The 20488-nt window shown below is 41.4% G+C and overlaps 1 protein-coding gene across 1 annotated transcript; it reads right to left on the bottom strand.

Moving 5' to 3' along the window:
- Positions 1 to 5655: 5655 nt before the first annotated feature.
- Positions 5656 to 20482, bottom strand: XKRX (XK related X-linked). Its single transcript, XM_030840529.2, has 3 exons — positions 17436 to 20482; positions 12938 to 13206; positions 5656 to 7301 (listed from the first exon to the last, which is right to left on the bottom strand). The coding sequence occupies exons 1-3, from the start codon at positions 17768 to 17770 to the stop codon at positions 6556 to 6558; spliced, it is 1350 nt and encodes a 449-aa protein (XP_030696389.1). The 5' UTR covers positions 17771 to 20482; the 3' UTR covers positions 5656 to 6555.
- Between the last annotated feature and the right edge of the window lie 6 nt (positions 20483 to 20488).

The following is a 20488-nucleotide window of genomic DNA, read 5'->3' as shown; positions in this document are numbered from 1 at the left end:
TGTTTTTATTTCCATTTCTCTAGGAGATGGGTCAAAACAGATCTTGCTGTGATTTATGTCATAGAGTGTTCTGCCTATGTTTTCCTCTGAGAGTTTTATAGTGTCTGGCCTTACATTTAGGTCTTTAATCCATTTTGAGTTTATTTTTGTGTATGGTGTTAGGGAGTGTTCTAATTTCATACTTTTACATGTAGCTGTCCAGTTTTCCCAGCACCACTTATTGAAGAGGCTGTCTTTTCTCCACTGTATATTCTTGCCTCTTTTATCAAAGATAAGGTGTCCATATGTGCGTGGGTTTATCTCTGGGCTTACTATCCTGTTCCATTGATCTATATTTCTGCTTTTGGGCCAGTACCATACTGTCTTGATTACTGTAGCTTTGTAGTATAGTCTGAAGTCAGGGAGCCTGATTCCTTCAGTTGCATTTTTTGTTCTCAAGATTGCTTTGGCTATTCGGGGTCCTTGGTGTCTCCATACAAATTGTAAAAGTTTTTGTTTTAGTTCTGTGAAAAATGCCAGTGGTAGTTTGATAGGGATTGCATTGAATCTGTAGATTGCTTTGGGTAGTAGAGTCATTTTCACAATGTTGATTCTTCCAATCCAAGAACATGGTATATCTCTCCATCTATTTGTATCATCTTTAATTTCTTTCATCAGTGTCTTATAATTTTCTGCATACAGGTCTTTTGTCTCCTTAGGTAGGTTTATTCCTAGATATTTTATTCTTTTTGTTGCAATGGTAAATGGGAGTGTTTTCTTAATTTCACTTTCAGATTTTTCATCGTTAGTGTATAGGAATGCCAGAGATTTCTGTAAATTAATTTTGTATCCTGCTACTTTACCAAAACATCAGTTAGCTCTAGTAGCTTTCTGGTACCATCTTTAGGATCCTCTATGTATAGTACCATGTCATCTGCAAACAGTGACAGCTTTACTTTCTCTTTTTCGATTTGGATTCCTTTTATTTCTTTTCCTTCTCTGATTGCTTTGGCTAAAACTTCCAAAACAATGTTGAATAAGAGTGGTGAGAGTGGGCAACGTTGTCTTGTTCCTGATCTTAGTGGAAATGGTTTCAGTTTTTCACCATTGAGGACGATATTGGCTGTGGGTTTGTCATATATGGCCTTTATTATGTTGAGGTAAGTTCCCTCTATGCCTACTTTCTGGTGGGTTTTTATCATAAATGGGTGTTGAATTTTGTCAAAAGCTTTCTCTGCATCTATTGAGATGACCATATGGTTTTTCTCCTTCAATTTGTTAATATGGTGTATCACATTGATTGATTTGCATATATTGAAGAATCCTTGCATTCCTGGGATAAACCCCACTTGATCATGCTGTATGATCCTTTTAATGTGCTGTTGGATTCTGTTTGCTAGTTTTTTGTTGAGGATTTTTGCATCTATGTTCATCAGTGATATTGGCCTGTAGTTTTCTTTTTTGTGACATCTTTGTCTGGTTTTGGTATCAGGGTGATGTTGGCCTCGTAGAATGAGTTTGGGAGTGTTCCTCCCTCTGCTATACACTTGATATTTTGGATTCACTTGTCTTTCAGCATCTATGTAGCACTTTGAGATATTTGTATCGGATTTACAGGCACAGAATAAGAGTTTAATAATTGTTTGATGAATTGAATTGAAAGTTAGCTATTGTATTTATTTATTTATTTAATACTCATGGCTAAATTTATTTATCCTTATTACATCATCCTTCTTGCCAGGCTTCTTCTTTTTTTAATTCAAGTGTAGTTGATTTACAAGATTGTGTTAGCTTCAAGTGTACAGCAAAGTGATTCAGTTTCTTTTTCAGTTCTTTTTCAGTCTCTTTTCCAATATAGGTTATTATAAGATATTGATTATAATTCCCTGTGCTATACAGTAAGACCTTGTCGTTCATCTATTTTATACATAGTAGTGTGTATATGTTAATCCCATCCTCCTAATTTATCCCTCTCATTAGAACAATGCAAATTCATGTGTACAACTCAGAGGGCTTGTGCTAACAATGGCACATTGGTAAGAGAGCAATATGTGTGTGTCTTGAATATTATAAAGTGTTATTCAGATGTTAGTTACTTCTATACATGGAAATGTGTTTTCACAGGTAGTTCTCATATCTCACACAGATTGGCCTTGCTGCTTCCCAGGTTCACATGGTATAAGCTTTGTTGCCAAGGCCCATAACATACTTTCACTGTGCACCCCACAGGCTCTAAGGTCTAAAGTGTGTGACTGATGGTGCCAGTCTTTTAGGAGGAAAGGCATGATAAGATTATGGGCATATGTGTCCCCTGAAGATAGTAATTGTGTGGCTGCACCACACTGACTCCATTTTATCAGCTCCATCTTAGGCCCGCAGTCCTACCCCCTCCCCTTTCTGCATGACTGAGCTTTAGCCTACTCACTAGGAATGCACCCAAGCCAGATAAGTTCCCTATCAACTTTTACCCTTGCCTTCATCTGATATGAAAACTAGAAGAATACCTTCTGCTGACATAGATGGGTAATGGTAATGAGACCCCTGGGGTGGGGGAGGAAAAAAGCCTGGTTCCCATAGGTGCAGCCGTGCTTCTCCCTTGGTAACCAGATTCTATTTTTAGCTTTGGCCCTTTAAACTCCCCCATGCCCCTTTTGGGGGCACAGAGTGCAGCTGTGAATACCTCTAGATCATTGTCCACCCGATCCTGCCTGTATGTAAGTTACCCCCAGTAAACTTCATAATTGTACTTTATGGAGTTGCCTGCTTCGCTTTTTGGTCTTAAAGTTCCTTCTCAGTTCAGAGGGTATTACTCAATATCCCCGCCTCCCAACAGTAATAAAGTCCAATAGCAAAATCTTCAGAGAAGGAGCATCTCCATTCTTGGATAAATATTTTGGACGGTCCAGAGTCAACTGATTTTGTACTAAAAGATTTCTCAGAGACAGAGTCTCATGGATTTAGATGGAATGTTCTGGGGAGTACCCAACCCTACAGCCGCCCACCTCGCCCTATCCCAGGAAGTAGCAATCAATTCTGTAATGCTAAGGACTATGACGTTGTGAGGTGCAGGAATGAGGGGGCTAGCTGAAAGAGCACTCAAGGTTGACCTAGTCTCTCAGGACTGTGACAGCTCCCAGAGGGGCATTATTCTGTACCATCCCCATCCTCTGGCCTGCTCTGGGAGTCAGCTTCTCAGCAGGAGTAAGAGCAGTGTTGGCAAGAGAAAGTATAAGAGAATGAGCTTCAGCACTACCCTGCTCTGATTGGTTATTTCTGGAGGAAGTACTCATACAAACCTGACTGGGAATTGCTCCCTCCAGTTTTATTCCCACAACCAGGGTCTAGAAGGTGTGTGTCTAAGAATATACAGGAGACAAAATCCTGAAACTAGAAAGGAAATGATTCCCTTCACCATCCTTCCCCTCCCCTGCAACCCCACTTCCTAACTCTCCCAGTCCCCAGCCTATAAGTGCATGTGAACACATGCTCGGTTTTCATCCTAAACTTTTTAGGACTTGACCCTTCTCTAGAGTGAATTGAGTGGTGCCCCTTGATAAGGAGTGTTTGTGAGAAAGCATGCTTGATATGAACCCAGCCATAGCCCATAAAATATTCTTGAAACCACTAACATATTAAAATAATTTCACAAAGGACCTAAGAGAACTTAGAGGTTTACATCATGATCAAGAGTGTAAGGTCTGGAGCCTGAGTGCCCAAGACTGAATCTGGCTCTGACACTCTCTGTGACCTCAGGCAGGTCACTTCACTTTTCTATGCCTTAGAATCCTCATCTGTAAAATGCGGAATAACATTACCTACCCTCCTAAGAGTTGTTTTGAGGATTGAATGAAATAATGCATATATAGGACTATGCCACACATATCGTAAGTGCTCATAAATATTAGCTAGTATTTAATTATCTGACAGTGCCTCATGGTTCTATGCCCATAGTCTTTAAGGCATTTGTGGAGCAAATGAAATTGACGACCATTAGTTTATTTAATACGTTTCCTTAATATGTTCATTTGCCCATACTTTTTAGCCTACTGACTTTCCAATGACACGAGGATAGTTGTTGTTACAATGGCCTAGCATTTACACCCAAACTTTGTGATTCTGCATTCCTTTTTCAAGACCCTTTTGCTGGCCCCATCTCTGCCTCCTCTCCCACTCCGTTAGACTTGCCCCTACAAAAGTACCCTGTGTTACTTTAAGATTTGAGGATAAAAAGAGAGTAGTCAATTAAAGAAGTGTTTGCCGGTGGAAGGGAGCACTTTCCTCTGCTCTATCCCCCGTATTCCACAATTTCTTCATCTCCTGTGTATTTATGAGATTGCTGTGGAACAGAAAGGCTACCACCGACAGGAGGTTCTGAAGGTTCGTTTGTATAATGTATCACTAGTGTCTCTTCTCTGTAGGTAAGGGCAGCAGGTTTTTCAGGTGGAACTTGCTCCACACTCTTTACCCTAAACTCGCTGCATTCCTGGGATATAAAGTCACTGAGGCTGGAGAGGATACATGGGGGGACATATGCCTGGTCTGGCATGAGGCACATTTTTCTGCCCTGTGTGTATCTCCACTCCAGCTCTAATTGGCTTGCCTTGCTCACTGTGTGTCTCTGTGTTCTCATAGCATCTGACCCTTAAGTAGCTGAGTCACATGGTTTTTATGGACCAAATTATAGTTCCACACTGCTCTTGCTCTTAATGGAAGGCATATTAACCATTAGGGAGAAATTGTTGCTTGAATTCCAAAGAGGCAGTGTGTTCTTCTGGAGGTTTGGTAGATTATTTCTTTCAAATTCACCTTGAATAACAGTCAGAAGACAGCAGTGTGTGCTTCTTATGACAACAACCTACATCTCCATCATGAAAGATGAGGATGAGGAATGCAGGAGTTAGGTTGAAAAAGGAAATCTCCACTGATCCAAAGCAAGTCACTTCACTCTCCCCCAATTAAGTATGCAATCCATTTAGCCCCAAACAGTGGTTGAAGATGGGAAAACCACACTAGACATATCAGCAAATAGGACAATTCTGGCTCATAGCACTGCTACTTAGAAGAGGGAGCTCTTCCAACATAATGTCCTGACACTGTATAAGAGGAGGGGAAATGGCTAAAGATAAATTCTTAACATGATCCCAAGAGTAAAACTGGATGAGAATGAAAAGCCTTAGCTTAGATTGTTCACAGTTCTTCACAGCACTGTGGTGGGCACAACTGTACATGCTACTAGGAGTTCTCACTTTCCTGGTCTGTGAGGGGCAAGCATTAGTTAGGTAGATGCTGGGATACTCGATCCCAATAGGCAGTGGCCATAGTAACTTCAATTCCTTGGTGACTTTAGAGGCATCCAGCTGACTTTCTCATCAAAATATCCAACTCATATAAGATATAAACATTAAGATACATAAGGAAGGGAGAACTGCATTCATCCCCTGGGGGTGTGGGAGTGAGCAGATGGTTGATAAGCATATGCTCCTTATTAGAAAATAAAATCCTGTGGGCAGAAAGCAGTACCGATGATGATTTAATGTGATCTCATTTCCCTCCTCTGCCTTCACTCTACCTTGGAGTGTTAGCCACTCTCCCAACCCCAAACAACATAAAGGCAATGTCCTAGCTATTATTACCTCTCTCTCCCCTAAAAAACAAATCAACAAAATACTCAGGATAGTAGGAAACACAAAGCAATCTTCATTTCTTCCACACATTAGAAACATTTTCAATTACAGTTCAGCTTCTCTGAGATATACATCAAATGTTGGTCAACGAGCACAGAAAAGCCAGGTTGGAGGGAATCCCTGATAAGGAGGCATGAAGTGAGAGCTTTGATTCAACCACTCCACTCAGCACAGTGGAGGCCCATGCAGGTCCCTGAGATAGTCATTCTGCTTTATGCCTTGAAGGAAACCCACTCTGTACTCCCTCCTCAGAGTGTGCCTTTGAAGGGCCACTGAAAGGAAAGATCCTTGATGAATGATCACTAGTAAAGTCCTAATGGAGAGCTAACTCATTTAAGGAGCAGCTCTTTTAATAGTGGGGGTTTTCCTCTTAATCAGTGTTTCTCACTGGAATTAAAAGACCCCAGCCACGTTCACAGTTACAGGTTTCACATAAGTCAGACTGTTTCCCGGGAGGTACCCATAGCTGATAAGCAGGCACATCCTCTGATCAGTCAGGATATATTCTGGTGGGATTCTGGGACATTTGGTTCAGCCCACAGAAACCTCAGTAATGCTCAAGCGAATGAGCAGAGCTTAAAGGTCACAGAGAGCCTTAGGTGCATGGAGGTAAGTTATCTCATAGGACAGCCAGACAGCTGACCTGGGTGGGAGGAATGTGAATGATATATCTGACCCTCCCAGGTACACAGTGGTTACCTTGGTGTCCAAACATAGTAGTCAATCTTAAGGAAATAAAATCTATTTGGGGGCTGCTCTTTCTTCTGATAGGCTTTCAGAAAACTCAAAACAATGTCCTGGTGGGTACTCACCCATAAGCCTCATCGTCTCCTTCAATTTCACAGTTGCTCTTGGCAACCCCAACCCATCCCAAAATACCCAAAAGACAGAATCAGACAATGCTTTGCCTTGCTTCAGCATCAATGGATGGCTCTGAGTTCTCAACCCTGCCCCGAGGGTGCTGGTAGCAGCAGACACAGTGGAGATAGTCCACTACATTGTGGGTGAAGAGTGAGCGCAACGGGTGCAAGTACTGGAAGAAAAGGAGCATGAAGCCAATGGAAATCAGATAAGCAATAATGAGCTGCAAGGCAATCAAGGAATGACAGTAATTCAGTAACACTTTCACTCCAAAGAACTTAAAAACCAAGACCATGATCACATTCTCTAACAATCTCACACTATAGTGCAGGCCCATATGTCCCCAGTTCTGACCTTTCTCAACAAGGTCGCTGTCTGCTAACTTCAACTGCAAAGCTGACCAGCAAGAGAAGTTGATGCCAGCATAGAGGACGGTAACGGAAATCAACACCACTAAGGTGCCAAGTCGGCTGAAATTTTTCTCAATGTTATTGGGCATGTGGGCACCACTCCTCCAGAACTTAACCCAAGGCTCAAAGAGGATGATCAGGAAGTTCAGCAATAAGAAGGGCACAGCCTTCAATTTCAAGGTGGCTGAAAAGAGCACGAGAATCATGAGGCGGGAGGTGATCTCCAATGTCCGCCAAATGGTGATGCACAGGACTTCTAGTGGACCAAGGCGAATCTTGTATTCATCGTACTTGATCTGGATAGCCAACATATTGCAGAGGGTAGCCCCATAGGTGACAGATATCAGGGAAAAGACTATTAGCACAGCTGTAAGAAAAAAAAAGAAACAGAAGAAAATAGATAATCAGTCAATGTTGGTGAAGCTTGTACTCTGACCCAGAGGTCCAGAGAGATGATAGGTGAGACTCAAGGGCCCAAGTCAAGAGCAAACCTACGAATGAACAGAGCTATGTAAACAAACAGCATACACAGAAAGAAAATGGAAATAAACTAAATTATTTTGCGTGACAGGGATTGGGGCAGTTTTTAATTTTTTCTACATTTCTCTAGTTTCTAAATTTCCCATGAAATAAGAAATGAACATATACTGGCAATATTTTAATAATCATATAAACATACAAAATAAAGTAAAAAAACAGTGGGCCTCAGAACCATCACTGAGGGGTCACTAGCATTGAGAGGTCACTAACCCAAGAAGAGTACATATAAAGGGATGGGCAGCATCTACCTGATGAAACAAGCTTCTGAGAAAACAGTGCTGGAGGCAGAGAGAACTTGATCTGAAAAAAATCCAGTCTTAGGAGACTCAGAGAGAATCCCTTTGGTTATAGAAGTCCCTGCTTTGATGAACATCTTCTTCAAGGAACTAATCTTGTTTGTGTGTGCTTCTAGAACATAAAATATATACTGGAAATTCCATGAGAGCAGAAGGGACCATGTCTGTTTTGTTCACTGCTGTATCACCAGAGCCTAGCACACTGCCTGGAGCATAGTAGGTGCTCAACAAATGTTTGTGGAATTAATGAAGAATTCTGAGTTTAGAGAGGCACCATAACATACCTACGATTAGAAGTGCTTGGTTCAGCAGTGTGAGAGCTTGTGTGACTCACTGAATATCCATGTGCCTCGGTCCCCTAGGTCACTGACATACTCTAGAGTTGCTTGTATTACTCATCAGCAATACCAATTTCCCAATGCTTTGGTATACTTTAGGAGTCCCCAAACTTCTGGCAGAGTGGTTTAAAAATTTTTAAATCCTACTTCCTAGCCCATAACATCCATACCACTGTGCGTTAGAGTAGGGGCCCTGAAGGATCAGGATGCCCTCTAATCCTGCTATCCTAAGTCTCAACTATAGGTCACACAGTGGCTCTTTCCTTTTCTTCCTTTCTTTATATCAGAGGATACCAATCACTAAGAAAAATCTAGTGCTCTCAAGGAGAGTGAGACACCGGAGTATACTCATCCAAAAGAAAAGCTGGAGCTTTCTGTTCCCATAAAAACACTGGATCCAGGGAACTAGAGCCATTGAAATGTCAATTTAATCTGCAAGAAAAGTAAAGACCTTCCGACAGAAACCCAGAAAGAAGCACAGCGTTGTTTCTGAGATCTTTTCCAGCTCTAAGCAGAGGGTTGCAGTCTCAAAGACTGGAAGACTCTCTTAAAGTGTCTACTCTTATCTTTACTTTTATTATTTATTATTTTTTCCAGCTTTATTGAGATATAATCGACATATAACATTGTATTAGTTTAAGGTGTACAGCATAATGATTTGATATACTCTTAGCTTTATAAACCACTCTAAGTCCCATCCTCAAGAGTTGATGCTCCTTGTAGAGTTTGGAACATCAGGGTGTATGTACAGCCAGCTAAGTGTGGTGATGCTTTCCCTTAAATTTAGAACTCGTTTATTGATAGTAGTGTAATAAAAAGCAGAAAGCCTGATGCTTCCAATAAATGTAAAAACACCTTCCATCTGTCTCCCTACAAAAAGACACATGCCATAAGAGGTCATAATGCTGCTAGTGAAATTTGCTCATCTATGCTGATCCAGACGGCCTCCCAGAGAAAAAGGAATAAGAAAAGGGGTAGCAAAGAGAAGACAGGAGGGTGGGTGAAAGTGAGGAAAACTAAAACCAAAAAGTAATTCACAAAACCTTAAAAGAGAGGGTGTTGTCAGAAAGTTTTTAATAGGAGAAATCACTGAAGAATTGAAAACAAGGCCTTGTAGAAAGATTCCCTTACATCCTTTGTAGAGTGACCTATAGTTAGAAACACGGATCCTAAAGGCAGATGTCCTGCATTCCAATCCTCTTTGCCATCTATTACTTATGGAACCTTGTGGGGAAATTTGCTTAGCCTCTTGGTGCCTCTGTTTTCTCATTTGTAAGATGTGGATAATAACAAGTACCTCATAGTGTTGTTGTGAAGATTTAAATGAAATAATTAGAGAAATGCCTGGAACATAGTAAATGCTATCTGTTAGCTCCTATCATCATCATCATCATCATCATCACCATCCTCTATTTCCAAAAGTACAGGAGATGCATTTACTTTGTTTAGGTGTTACCCTGACACTTAGGAAATCAAGTGATTTCAAAACTGATAGAACATCTAGACATAAGCCTTACAAAAATGTGAAAAACCTATAATAAGAAAATGATACAATTTTACTGAAGTATATTTAAAAATATTTAATGACATGTACTTCGGTAAACTTGTATATAGTTGGCCCTCTCCATCCACAGATTCAGCCAAAACCATGGATAGAAAATACTCGGGAAAAAATTCCAGTAAGTTCCAAAAGCAAAACTTGAATTTGCCATGTACTGGCAACTATTTACTTAGCATTTACATCATATTCATAACTATTTACATAGTATTTACATTGTATTAGGTATTATAAGTAAGCTAGCGATGATGTAAACTATACGGGAGGATGTACACAGGTTATACACAAATACTACACCATTTTATATAAGGGATTTGAGAATCTACGGATTTTGGTATCCGCAGGGGGTCCTGGAAACAATCCGCTGAAGATACCCAGGGTCAAGTATAGTTTTCTTGCTACGGGTCTTACATATTTATGGCACAGAGTGTAGTGATGCTGCACGGATGTATATTTATCTCCAAACTCATCAAGTTGTACACATTAAATAGGTAGAGGTTTTTGTTTGTCAATTGTACCTCGATGAAGTGATTTTTAAATATTTAATGAAATGGAGACTTAAATTATCTTCTAATATGAAATTGATCCTGTAAAGATGTAAACTCCCTCCAAAATAACCTAAATAATTGAATGCAATCCCAATCACAGTCTCAATAAAATGTTTTTTCTTTTGTTGTTATTGTTTTGCTTTGTTTTGTTTTCTGGTGGGGGAATTGACAAATTGATTGTGAAAATTCATTCTGTTTGGAAGATCAGGCTAAATTGCTCTACTAGATCTGAGCTGTGAAAGGCCTTTGAAAGGCACAAGACCTAAAAGCAATAAAGAATTTGAATACATAAAAATGTAATACTTCAAAATGCCAGAAAATACTACAAGTATATTGTCTCTTACATATAGTGTGTTGCACATCTGTTACATGTATGACATGTATATGCACATTTAAAATGTGTGTATGTACACAAATACAGAACATTATACAAATGTATACATACACACTTATCCACAGCAGAGAAAGGATTAATAGCCAGAATAAGTAAATAGATCCCCCAAATTAATGAGGAAAAGATAAACAACCCACTAGAAAAAGTGAGTAACATATAAATAAGATATTTAAAGAATAGAATGACCAAACATGAAATGATGCTCAGTTTCACTCATAAAGTAAATTATTAAAACAGTTATTTTATAATTATATAAATATTTAGTTTAAGATATAAAGAAACAGGCATCTTCATACACTGCTGGTGGGAATACAAATTCATGCAACCTTTTGGCAGTACTGCTAAAATTCTAAATATGCATATCTTTTCTCCCAGCAATTCTACTGCTAAGAAGTTATTCTACAAAGTCTCATTCCAGTACACAGGTGCTTATAAAGGTGTTCACAGGAGCATAGTCTGTAATCAGAGAAAAACTTTTTTGCATGGATGGAAAAATTATAAACAAACTTTAATCCTACCAACAGAAGATTAGGGAAATAAGAAAGAATGGTCCAATTCATATAAAGGAAATATATAGTATATTTATCATTATTATTATATATATAGATAACTGTTGAAGAAATATTGGCATACTTTTGAAAAAAACATGCTGCTGAATAGAATGTTTAATTTTCCTTTTTTGGCAAATATATATATACACATATATATGTTATATGTATGTTTATATTTACATAATAAAAAGAAGTCTGCACTACTTTGTATAAAATAGATAACTAATGAGAACCTGCTGTATAGCACAGGAAAGAAAGAAAAAGAGAGAGAGAGAGAGAGAAAGAAAGGAAGAGAAAGAGAGAAAGAGAGAGAGGGAGGGAGGGAGGGAGGGAGGAAGGAAAGAGTCTGGAAGGATATACACTAAATGGTAAACAGATTACCTTTGGGAAATGAGATTACATCTCTTATTTTGTATATATTCTGTACAGTTTTGAGTCTTTACCATAACCATGTCTGATTTTTATAATTAAAAACAATAAGGACCAAAAATAGTAATACATGATCATGGTAAAAAGAAATCCAAGCCATATAAAAGGGTATAAAGTAAAAGCTAATAAAAGTCAGCTGACTTCTCATTTTCACTCGCTAGAGGTAAATGGTTCCTTGCATATCTTTCTAGAAATAGTCTGTGCATATACAATTACCTGCAGGCCATCCGGTTTGTGCATGTATTACTTTTATAATGCATACATATTTTAATTAGATGATGTAATTACCCTCAAAATTCTCAGGAGGAAGAGCATCATCATTTCCAGATTTTTCTCCCCATACTACTGTCAATTCTAGGTATGTAAAAAGCTTCAAGACCAGTAGAACTTCATGAACAATTCTTAGTAGAGAAAAAAAGAGGGCACATTTCCTCCTTTATTTGAAACATAGGGCTTTGCCAAGCAGGGTCAGCACCTAATAATAAGGAAACGGTCCAAAGCTGTACCCACAGCTGTACCAGCTCCAGTCCAAGCTAGAGGCTTACTCATCTCGGGATCCCTCTTTTACAAGTGGGAAATTAAGACAGTGACCTCTTTGGTAACTTCCTCTAAAGATTACAGAGAAGGTCAGAACCCGGACCAGGCCTGACTCGCATCAGTATTCATTCCACACCCCTTTTTCTTTCTCCCCACTGAAGTTGGAAGGAGTGATTAAATCAGTGGTTCCCAAAAGTGGCTGATCAGAATCAACTGGGGTACGTTAAAAAATGCAGATTCTTGGCCTCCCCACACTCAGATTGATTCAGGTCTGAGTATGGGATGTAAGTTTTAAAGGAAGCTTTCATCCAGTAATTATGTTTTCTCATGATCCGTAATATTTGGGAACCTCTTACTTAAAGGCAGCCATCCCTAAACCAACCAACCAACCAACCAACCAACAAAACACACTCAGTACAATTTAAACACTGTGGATAGGGAACATGTCCTACTGGCTTCTGGTATTACTCGCTTCTTCTGGGTCCAGAGAGGGTTTTTCTGTGGCATTTTTAGTCTAAACACCTTACCCCAGTTTCAGAAATCTGGTAGGCCTGAGATGTCTGGCTCCCCAAGTTGACTCTCAGTGCTGTACAATAGAACTAGTTCTATAATACCAATAGAGTAATCACTAGGCACACATAGCTACTGAGCACTTGAAATGTGGCTAGTATGACTGAGGAAATCAATTTTTAATTTTTAATTTTAATTTAAATAGCCACATGAAGCTGGTGGCCAGTATATTGGACACTCAGGTCTAGATTTCTAAGACCCTTGATTTCAGTGGAGCCCTCCCCTCTCCTGACACCACTCACCTCTACCCACGGGGACCTCTGCAGAGATCAGGGTCACATAGAGCTGACAGGTCAGCTGGGGCACTGAGCCCAGGAAGGCTTGGATCTGTGACATACGTTTGTAGGCACTGCGGTGCATAGCCAGGGTCCGGATGGAGTGGCCCACCTCCCATTCTATCAGCACCTCCTCGCCATTTATTAGCATCTTCTTTCGGGTGAGGCTGACATAGGGCTCCTCCTGCCCTCCTTTCTTCCACAGTGTGAGGTACTTAATCATGGCTTCCAAACATCTGCAGAAGTAAAGCATCATGAGTACTTAACTAAAGCTGTCCTAGGAAGGAAAGTTGTAGTGAGGGGGTAAAAATAACTCAGGAGGGCTGTGCTACTTTTTGCCATTCCTTCTCTCCTGTTCTACTCATTTCTCATGAGGCAAGGAGTTGGTCATGCCTTCCACGTGTCACTTCAGTCTAAATCCTTTGTGTTGGGTTGGCAATCGACCAACCTAAGAACTCCAATTCAGAAGTGCTTGAGGACTTAAGAATAAGCCTGTGACAGAAAAATGGCTAGAACACAAAGACATTAAAAATTTGTTGGGAGAAAATGATGAAGGTTCCAAAAGGCTCTGGTTTTCATAACACCTCAGGTTCCTGAGGTAAAGCATTCTTTATTCAAAGCTTTCAGCTCCATAATCAGAACTTTTGAGCTCTGCTTTTTCAAAACAAAGCCCACAACTATAACTGTCTCAGCCAAAAAGCCTTGGAAGGGATCTGGAAAAATCTCTCAAATACACAGGAAAGCCATTTAGCAACGGAGGTACTTAAAAGGCTTGACAACTCAGAACCGAATATACTATATACCTAGGGAACCTCAAAAGATCTCTTTCAAGGTTGTTCTGGGGCCTCTTGACCTGTTTGGGAACAATAGCCTTTTAAACTTCATTCTTTCTCTACAAAGAGTAAAACATACTTAGGAGATCTTATCATCCTTGAAATAATATTAAGACCACATTTCCTGCTGTACCCGTCCCATAACCCCCATATAAATCAGAAGTCTTTAGCAGTTCTGATGTGGTGAAAAGAGAAGCAACTAGAACATCTTGTTTTGGAACACCTGAGTTACTACTTCCCCCACTCACACTGAAATAAATGGAAACTGTGAACTATTTCTTCTAAGTAAGAACAGTTGTGTCAAAAATTAAGCAGTCTTTCCTGATAGGCTGAGGGCACGGGTTGCATTTATCTTACTCACCGCCCTTATCACATAGTGGGCATTTGATAAATATTTGCTGAGTAAATGAAAGAGTTAGAAGGAAAAAAAGAATACAGGGTGAGAAGTGATGGAAGGAGAAGATTATAATTAATAATGGCAATGTAATTTAACAACAACAACAAAAAAACAGACCAAAGACGAGCTCAGATTTATATGCTCTCTAGGCCTTTGGCTCCCAATAGAAAAGCTTGGAACAGTGCTGGCTGCCATTCTCCACAGGATCCCTTTTTTAAAAAAAAATATTTTATATTTGACTATAGTTGATTTACAATGTTGTGTTAGCTTCAGGTGTACAGCAAAGTGATTCAGTTATACATATACATATATCTATTCTTTTTCAAATTCTTTTCCCATTTAGGTAATTACAGAATATTGAGCAGAGTTCTCTGTGCTATACAGTAGGTCCTTGTTGGTTATCTATTTTAAACATAGTAGTGTGTATATGTCAATCCCAAACTCGCAATTTATCCCTCCCCCCATCACCTTTCCCCTTTGGTAACCATAAGTTTGTTTTCTAAGTCTGTGAGTCTGTTTTGTAAATAAGTTCATTTGTATCATTTTTCCACAGGATCCCTTTGAGACTGGTGCATTGTACTGGCCTAAAGCACATAGTTTGAAACATCCATGTTGTAGGGAAAACTCTAAAATCCAGGAGAGAAAAAGATGGAAGGAGAGAACAGAAAAGGAAAAAAAGCAACTTTCTCTTCTTATTCAGGAAAAATGCATAAGTGCATTTCCACCAAGAGAGTTTAGATTTTAACCCAAGCCCATCAATACTATTGCTGAATAAAACATTGGGGGAGGCGGTGGCATGAAGAATTCTGTTTGTGCTTCTATTCTTAAGGCCATTTACTGGTTTAAGTAAGCGTGTTTGCCTTGCTTATAAGCGGCAGCAAATGAGAGTACATTTTCATTTTCAGAAGTATCTTTGCATTACATATAAGGGAGCCAGGACCTCCAAACACCTTCATGTGCCTAATAGCATTCATCAAGTTCCTGCCTACCTAAAAAGTAATTTGCCTTGAAAATAAGCATTATCAAGGATATGATTTATGAGCTTTTAATTATTTTTTCCCTGCTGTGGGGTAGCTGACTGAGATTATAAATGCTTTCCAATCATTTCTAGTGGGAGCTAAATGACAAAAATGAAACATAGTACTCAGCACTCCATATGGATGGTCCAAATCAAAGATGGCTTGGGAGGCCACAAAGCAAAGAGAAGTAGAAACGCAGCTGGGGCAGAACTTACTGAAATTTGCATCTGAAGAGTGATTGATCCGTTAACTCAATTTATTGCATTTGAAAAGGGCAAGAAGAATGGTTTCCTTGCTCCTCTAATGACATCTCTAAATGACATCTTGGTTCCAAGTTCGAGATGAGGTCTTCCTTTCACAGTTTAACTTCAAAGATTTAGAACTGGAAAGGCCCTTTAGATTACCTAGTACAGAGGTTGCATAGGCCAGTTGAGTCACATCTGACGAACAGCTGTGGCGTGTTTGGCCCAGACAGTTCTTTTATTTAATTACCAAAATCAGTTGTCAACATGTTCAATCATTCCATTTCACATAAAATCCTGTCTTGGGAGCTTGTCCTGAAAAGTTGCGGCCTTGGCAATACGGGGTCTGAATTCCAACAGGGAAACAATGGGCTGGAGCTGTAGAGAGGCTGGCCTCCTTTAGGCAGATCTTGAGGACTCCAGATTACCACAGTACTCACTAACACTCCATCATTTCTCTAACACCGAGACTTCATTTTTACTTATCATCACACATGAAACTACTGTTTTTTCTCATCCTTGGCTTGCTTCACTCATTTATGATACCTGCCTGGCCCCCGTAAGTGTTTGAGTTTACGACCCATGATCTAGCCCAACCCATTTATTTTACAGATGAAGGACCTGAGGCTCAAGGCATCTTCAGGGATTTCACCAAGGCCATGTAACTAGTCAATGGCAAGGGCAAACTAGATTCCAGGTCTCCTGAATTCCAGGCCACTGTTTCTGTTGATGTCTCATATTTTCGCTGATGGAGCGTAATCAATTCCTCCCCATTTAAACATATTGATAATTTTTTTTAAAGGGGGCAGTTCCATCCTGAACTTCAGACTGTGTTTATTTCTAAGGATGAAATATCTTCCCATTGCAATTACAACATCAACACTCTGACCCATATTCCTCAGCTGACTGCAAGTTTCTGCCTCTCTTGCAATCAAGATAAATTTGGTCCATTCTTTCCTACTGACCTCAGAAGTTTTGCAACATCTCTCTACCTTGAAAATCACATAGCATTCAGATGAGACTTCTGACACAGATGCCTGTATTCCTAGGATAAGGCACATTCTTTCTTTTGTTTTTTAACATCTTTATTGGAGTATAGTTGCTTTACAATGGTGTGTTAGTTTCTGCTTTATAACAAAGTGAATCAGCTATACATATACATATATCCCCATATCTCCTCCCTCTTGTGTCTCCCTTCCACCCTCCCTATCCCACCCCTCTAGGTGGTCACAAAGCACCCAGCTGATCTCCCTGAAGGCACATTCTTGTCCCTTCAAAACAATCTGAATGGAAAGACTCAATACTATTACATTGTGCTACAGCATCCAGATGGAGAGATAGGCTATCTTCCTTTGCCCCCTTCTAACGTGTACCTTTATTGCAGAAAGATACAGAGATAAATAGGAGACCAATAAACTGACAGAGAAAAATAAACTACAATGGGTTTGGGTACCAGATGAGCACAAATGGCTTAAAATACTTTCCAGATGTCAAATAACTCCAGAAAATTTGAAAATATCAGTAGCAGCAGCCCAAGCAACTCAGGGTAAAGAAACTGAATGTGAGATGGGATGGAGGGGGTAAGGAACTTCCACCCAATTTAAAGAGCATCTAAAAGGCAGAGTCAAAATAACACACTCTGAAGCTATAGCCTGTGTTTACAAGGTGACCACATCAATTGGTCTCATACCAATTTCACAACCCGAATCCAGATAGCAAACATTGTCAAATGAAGTCTTATTAACGGTACCATACATGGTTTCGGAACACAGGTACATGCCATATGTTCATTGTGGTGGCACTTAAGACTGCAGATAAGACTTTTTGGATGGTAGGCAGGGAAACCAAGAGTGGGAGGGAATGGGAGAATCGATTCGATTCAAGGCACAGTAACAGCCTTAAAAATATTAAATTCATCTTCCTCTGCACAGTTGGGGGGTAGGGGAGGAGGGAAAAGATTTAAAAGTTGCTCACCTGATAACAGGTCCCAAGAGGATTAGATGCATAAACAATGATAGTGGCTTGTCTTTGGCCAGATCTCTGTGGACAAAAATGAGGGTCAACTGGACCATAATGGATGAAAACATAAAGAAGGAAAAGGTGTATGCCATCCAGTAGGTTTCACTATTCTTCCGATAGATTCTAACCATGTACAAGGCAGATGCTGCCTCCCCACAGTACAAAAACGTGGAGAAGAGGATGCCAAATGGAAAGGTAAATCGGGGGTTCGTCCCACGGATGACATCTTCCTCCAGAGAGGATATCGGCTCCACGCTTGGCTCCTCAGGAATTTCAAAAACTCGGTCCATTGTCGAGGTTCTGAGTGTTGTGGTCTGGTCTTCAGAGCACTCCCATCCCCACCTCCCAAGAGAACCCTGTAACCACTGCAGTGCAAGTATTGGTTAGGAGAGCTGTCAAGTCCAATTCCAGAACGGAGATCTACTAGTTAGAGCAGGAGACCGCTCTCTTCTCGTCTCAAATTAGACTTGTTGGAGTCTGGGATGAAGAGCCCAGGAGTACCACTTTGAAACTAGACTCTTGATTGGCCCAGGATTCCAATCGTCAACTACGTGCTGTGGAAGTTGGACAAGGCAAAAGCAATCATCTTAGCGCCCAGTCCGGAGTCCAATTCCAGGCGCGTCAAGAGCCATGGGAACAGCTGTTTCCGTGGCGGCTCCGCCTTTCGCAGCCCCCCAGGCAGGACGGGTAGCCACTCTCGCGGGCACCAACACTCAGCAGCTCCTCTTGAGGAGCCCTGACCAGTGTGCTCTCTCAAATCAGCTGAGAACTGAGCCAGGGCAGAAGAGGGGGCGCAGCCTGAGCGTCCCTTCGGGGATCCAGTTCACTGCCCAGGCACCCTAGCTAATGCTAGGCTGCGGCTATTAGCTCGCCTGCTCGCCGGCGCTGTCTCCGCACCCGCGCTCAGTCAAGAGTTCTCACGGCGGCTCCTCCAATTCCCCAAGCTCCGCCCCCAAGGCCGCCAGGCCAGGGACAGGAGCAAAGTCACAACCCCGGCCCCGAGCGCAGTCACCGGGGAGAGAAGCAGAGCACGCGCCCGCTGCAGGATCAAGAGAAAGCTGGAGGGGCTTCTTTTCCACAGAGAAACTTTACTAGCGAAAAACACGACATGCGGGGCGCCAACCCGGCCCGACGGATGTCGGCAAACTCTTGGGCGCCGTCTGCTGCCGGGGTCCTGCCTGGCTCGCAGTTCCAGCTGTGAGAGGTCGGTGGCTTCAGGAACGAAGGCACCGATGGCCGGGCTGCACGAAATGGGAGAGACAGCTGGGGCCAAACAAAACCAGCCTGCGACTTCCAGGGCGGGCAGATGAAGGATGCTCGGTGCACAGAGGCGCGACAAAAAGGGGCTTGGGCCAACCTTCAGAAGCACTTCTCATCACGACCCCCGGACCCTGGAGGGAGCCACAGCTTTCCTCTTCGCCAACAGCAGCAGATCCCCAGTTCTACCCCGCCCTCCCTAACTAGCTCGCTTCCACACTCGCTCAAGCCAGGCGGTTAAGCAGGAATGTCTCTCTCGGCCTCAGGGTTGAATTTCCCTAGGTCCTATTGCCCTACAGATTTTATCAAGGTGGGGCTGGGGAGAGACCTGGAGGGCAATTGGGCCGTAGAGTTTCCTTTCCAAGCGAGAGTGTATGTAGCAGAAGGAAGAAAGAGAAAGAGGGAATGTCAAAGAAAGACTCAAAGTCAGCCCACAGACCCATATTATATGCCTTAATTTCTCCACTTGCAAAATGAGGCCAGGATGGGAACTTAAGAATGAACTTTCAGGTCTTTGGCTGTAAGGTTCTGAAGAGGTGCCAAATTCTAAATAGACTGGAGAGGAGCCAGGAGAGCTGTTAGTAAGAACTGAGAGGTGTGTCTTAAAGAGCTCTGAAAATTGCCTAGATTCTTAAGAGCAATCTTCCCCCACCTTGCTGAGCTTTTGTTTCTGTGCCTTCATTTGCATAATTCTAAACCCCAGGGGAAAAGAGAAAACATCTGCCTCCTGGTAATAATATAAATGTAGCCTGTGCCAATCTTCTTTTGCTGCAGGAAGTCAGTAAAAAAGATCTATGTGAGGAGTGGCCAAGTAGCAGCCACCAAAATGATGGCTTCAAGAAAGGCTTAGTCTTGCTGTTGTATTGGTTTTTAAGATTCCTGCAATTGCTGTCTCCTTTCCTCAGGGCTGATTCAAGAACAGATCAGCTTCAAAAGGTTGTTGCTTTTGAAGAAGATGTCCCATCTTGGTCTGTACCTGTGTTAGCAGCTGGGTTAGGAGGCTGACCCTTCCTCCTTTCTGTTTCACAAGGCGGGGCAATGCTATCTGAGAACACTTCATAGTGTTGATGGCTTGGGCCTTTCCAAAAGGCACAAAGTTCTCTGCCAACAGTATACGGTGCAGAACTTCTTGTAGGCTTCTTCAGGACCTATTCCCAAGATGGATCACAAGTAGGGTGAGAAACTCATCTGTTTGCTGTGTTGGGATGAGTTGGCCACCCTGACATGGGAGACTGAAACTAGGAAGAATGTAGAATCCCCATGTTTTTCTTTTAGCCTCTCCTTCTTCCTTGTGCCCTTCTCATTCCCCAAATACACAAATCTACACTGCCTTCCTACTTTGTTCCAATATGACTCCTTCTGTCTGACATTTAAGGCTCTCTATAATCATCAGACTATTTTCCTCTCCAACTTCATCACCCACGCTACCCTGCCATACCCTTTGCTTCAGTCCAGCAGGTTTTCTCACTTAATCACACTTGCCTTGCTCTCTCAGTGCCGTGTTGAGGCTGTTTACAACCCCCTTCACTCTTTTCTGCATTAGCCCAAAGCCTAATCTTCTTTCAAGGGTCAGTTCAAGTATTACCTCCTCCAGGAAGCCTTCCCTCACCTCCCCAGCTCTCACTTTTCCCTCTGTCTTCGTGCTACTGGCATATACTCTCTTGCTCTAGTCCTTCAACTCCTTCTGTCTGCCCTGCCTCCTAAACAGAAGTGTAGACTCAGGGAGGGATGCTCAATGTTTATTGTGGTTC

The sequence above is a fragment of the Globicephala melas genome, chromosome X (genome assembly GCF_963455315.2).
Source record: "Globicephala melas chromosome X, mGloMel1.2, whole genome shotgun sequence".
NCBI lineage: Eukaryota > Metazoa > Chordata > Mammalia > Artiodactyla > Delphinidae > Globicephala > Globicephala melas.
This window is presented reverse-complemented; position numbering and strand designations above follow the sequence as displayed.

Excerpts from the sequence above, each read along its gene's own strand:
- XKRX (XM_030840529.2), bottom strand. The coding sequence starts at position 17,770 with ATGGACCGAGTTTTTGAAATTCCTGAGGAGCCAAGCGTGGAGCCGATA. Across the intron at positions 13,207-17,435 it reads CTCTTGGGACCTGTTATCAG|ATGTTTGGAAGCCATGATTA; the intron begins GTGAGCAACTTT and ends TTACTTCTGCAG. Across the intron at positions 7,302-12,937 it reads AGAGGTCCCCGTGGGTAGAG|CTGTGCTAATAGTCTTTTCC; the intron begins GTGAGTGGTGTC and ends TTTTTCTTACAG.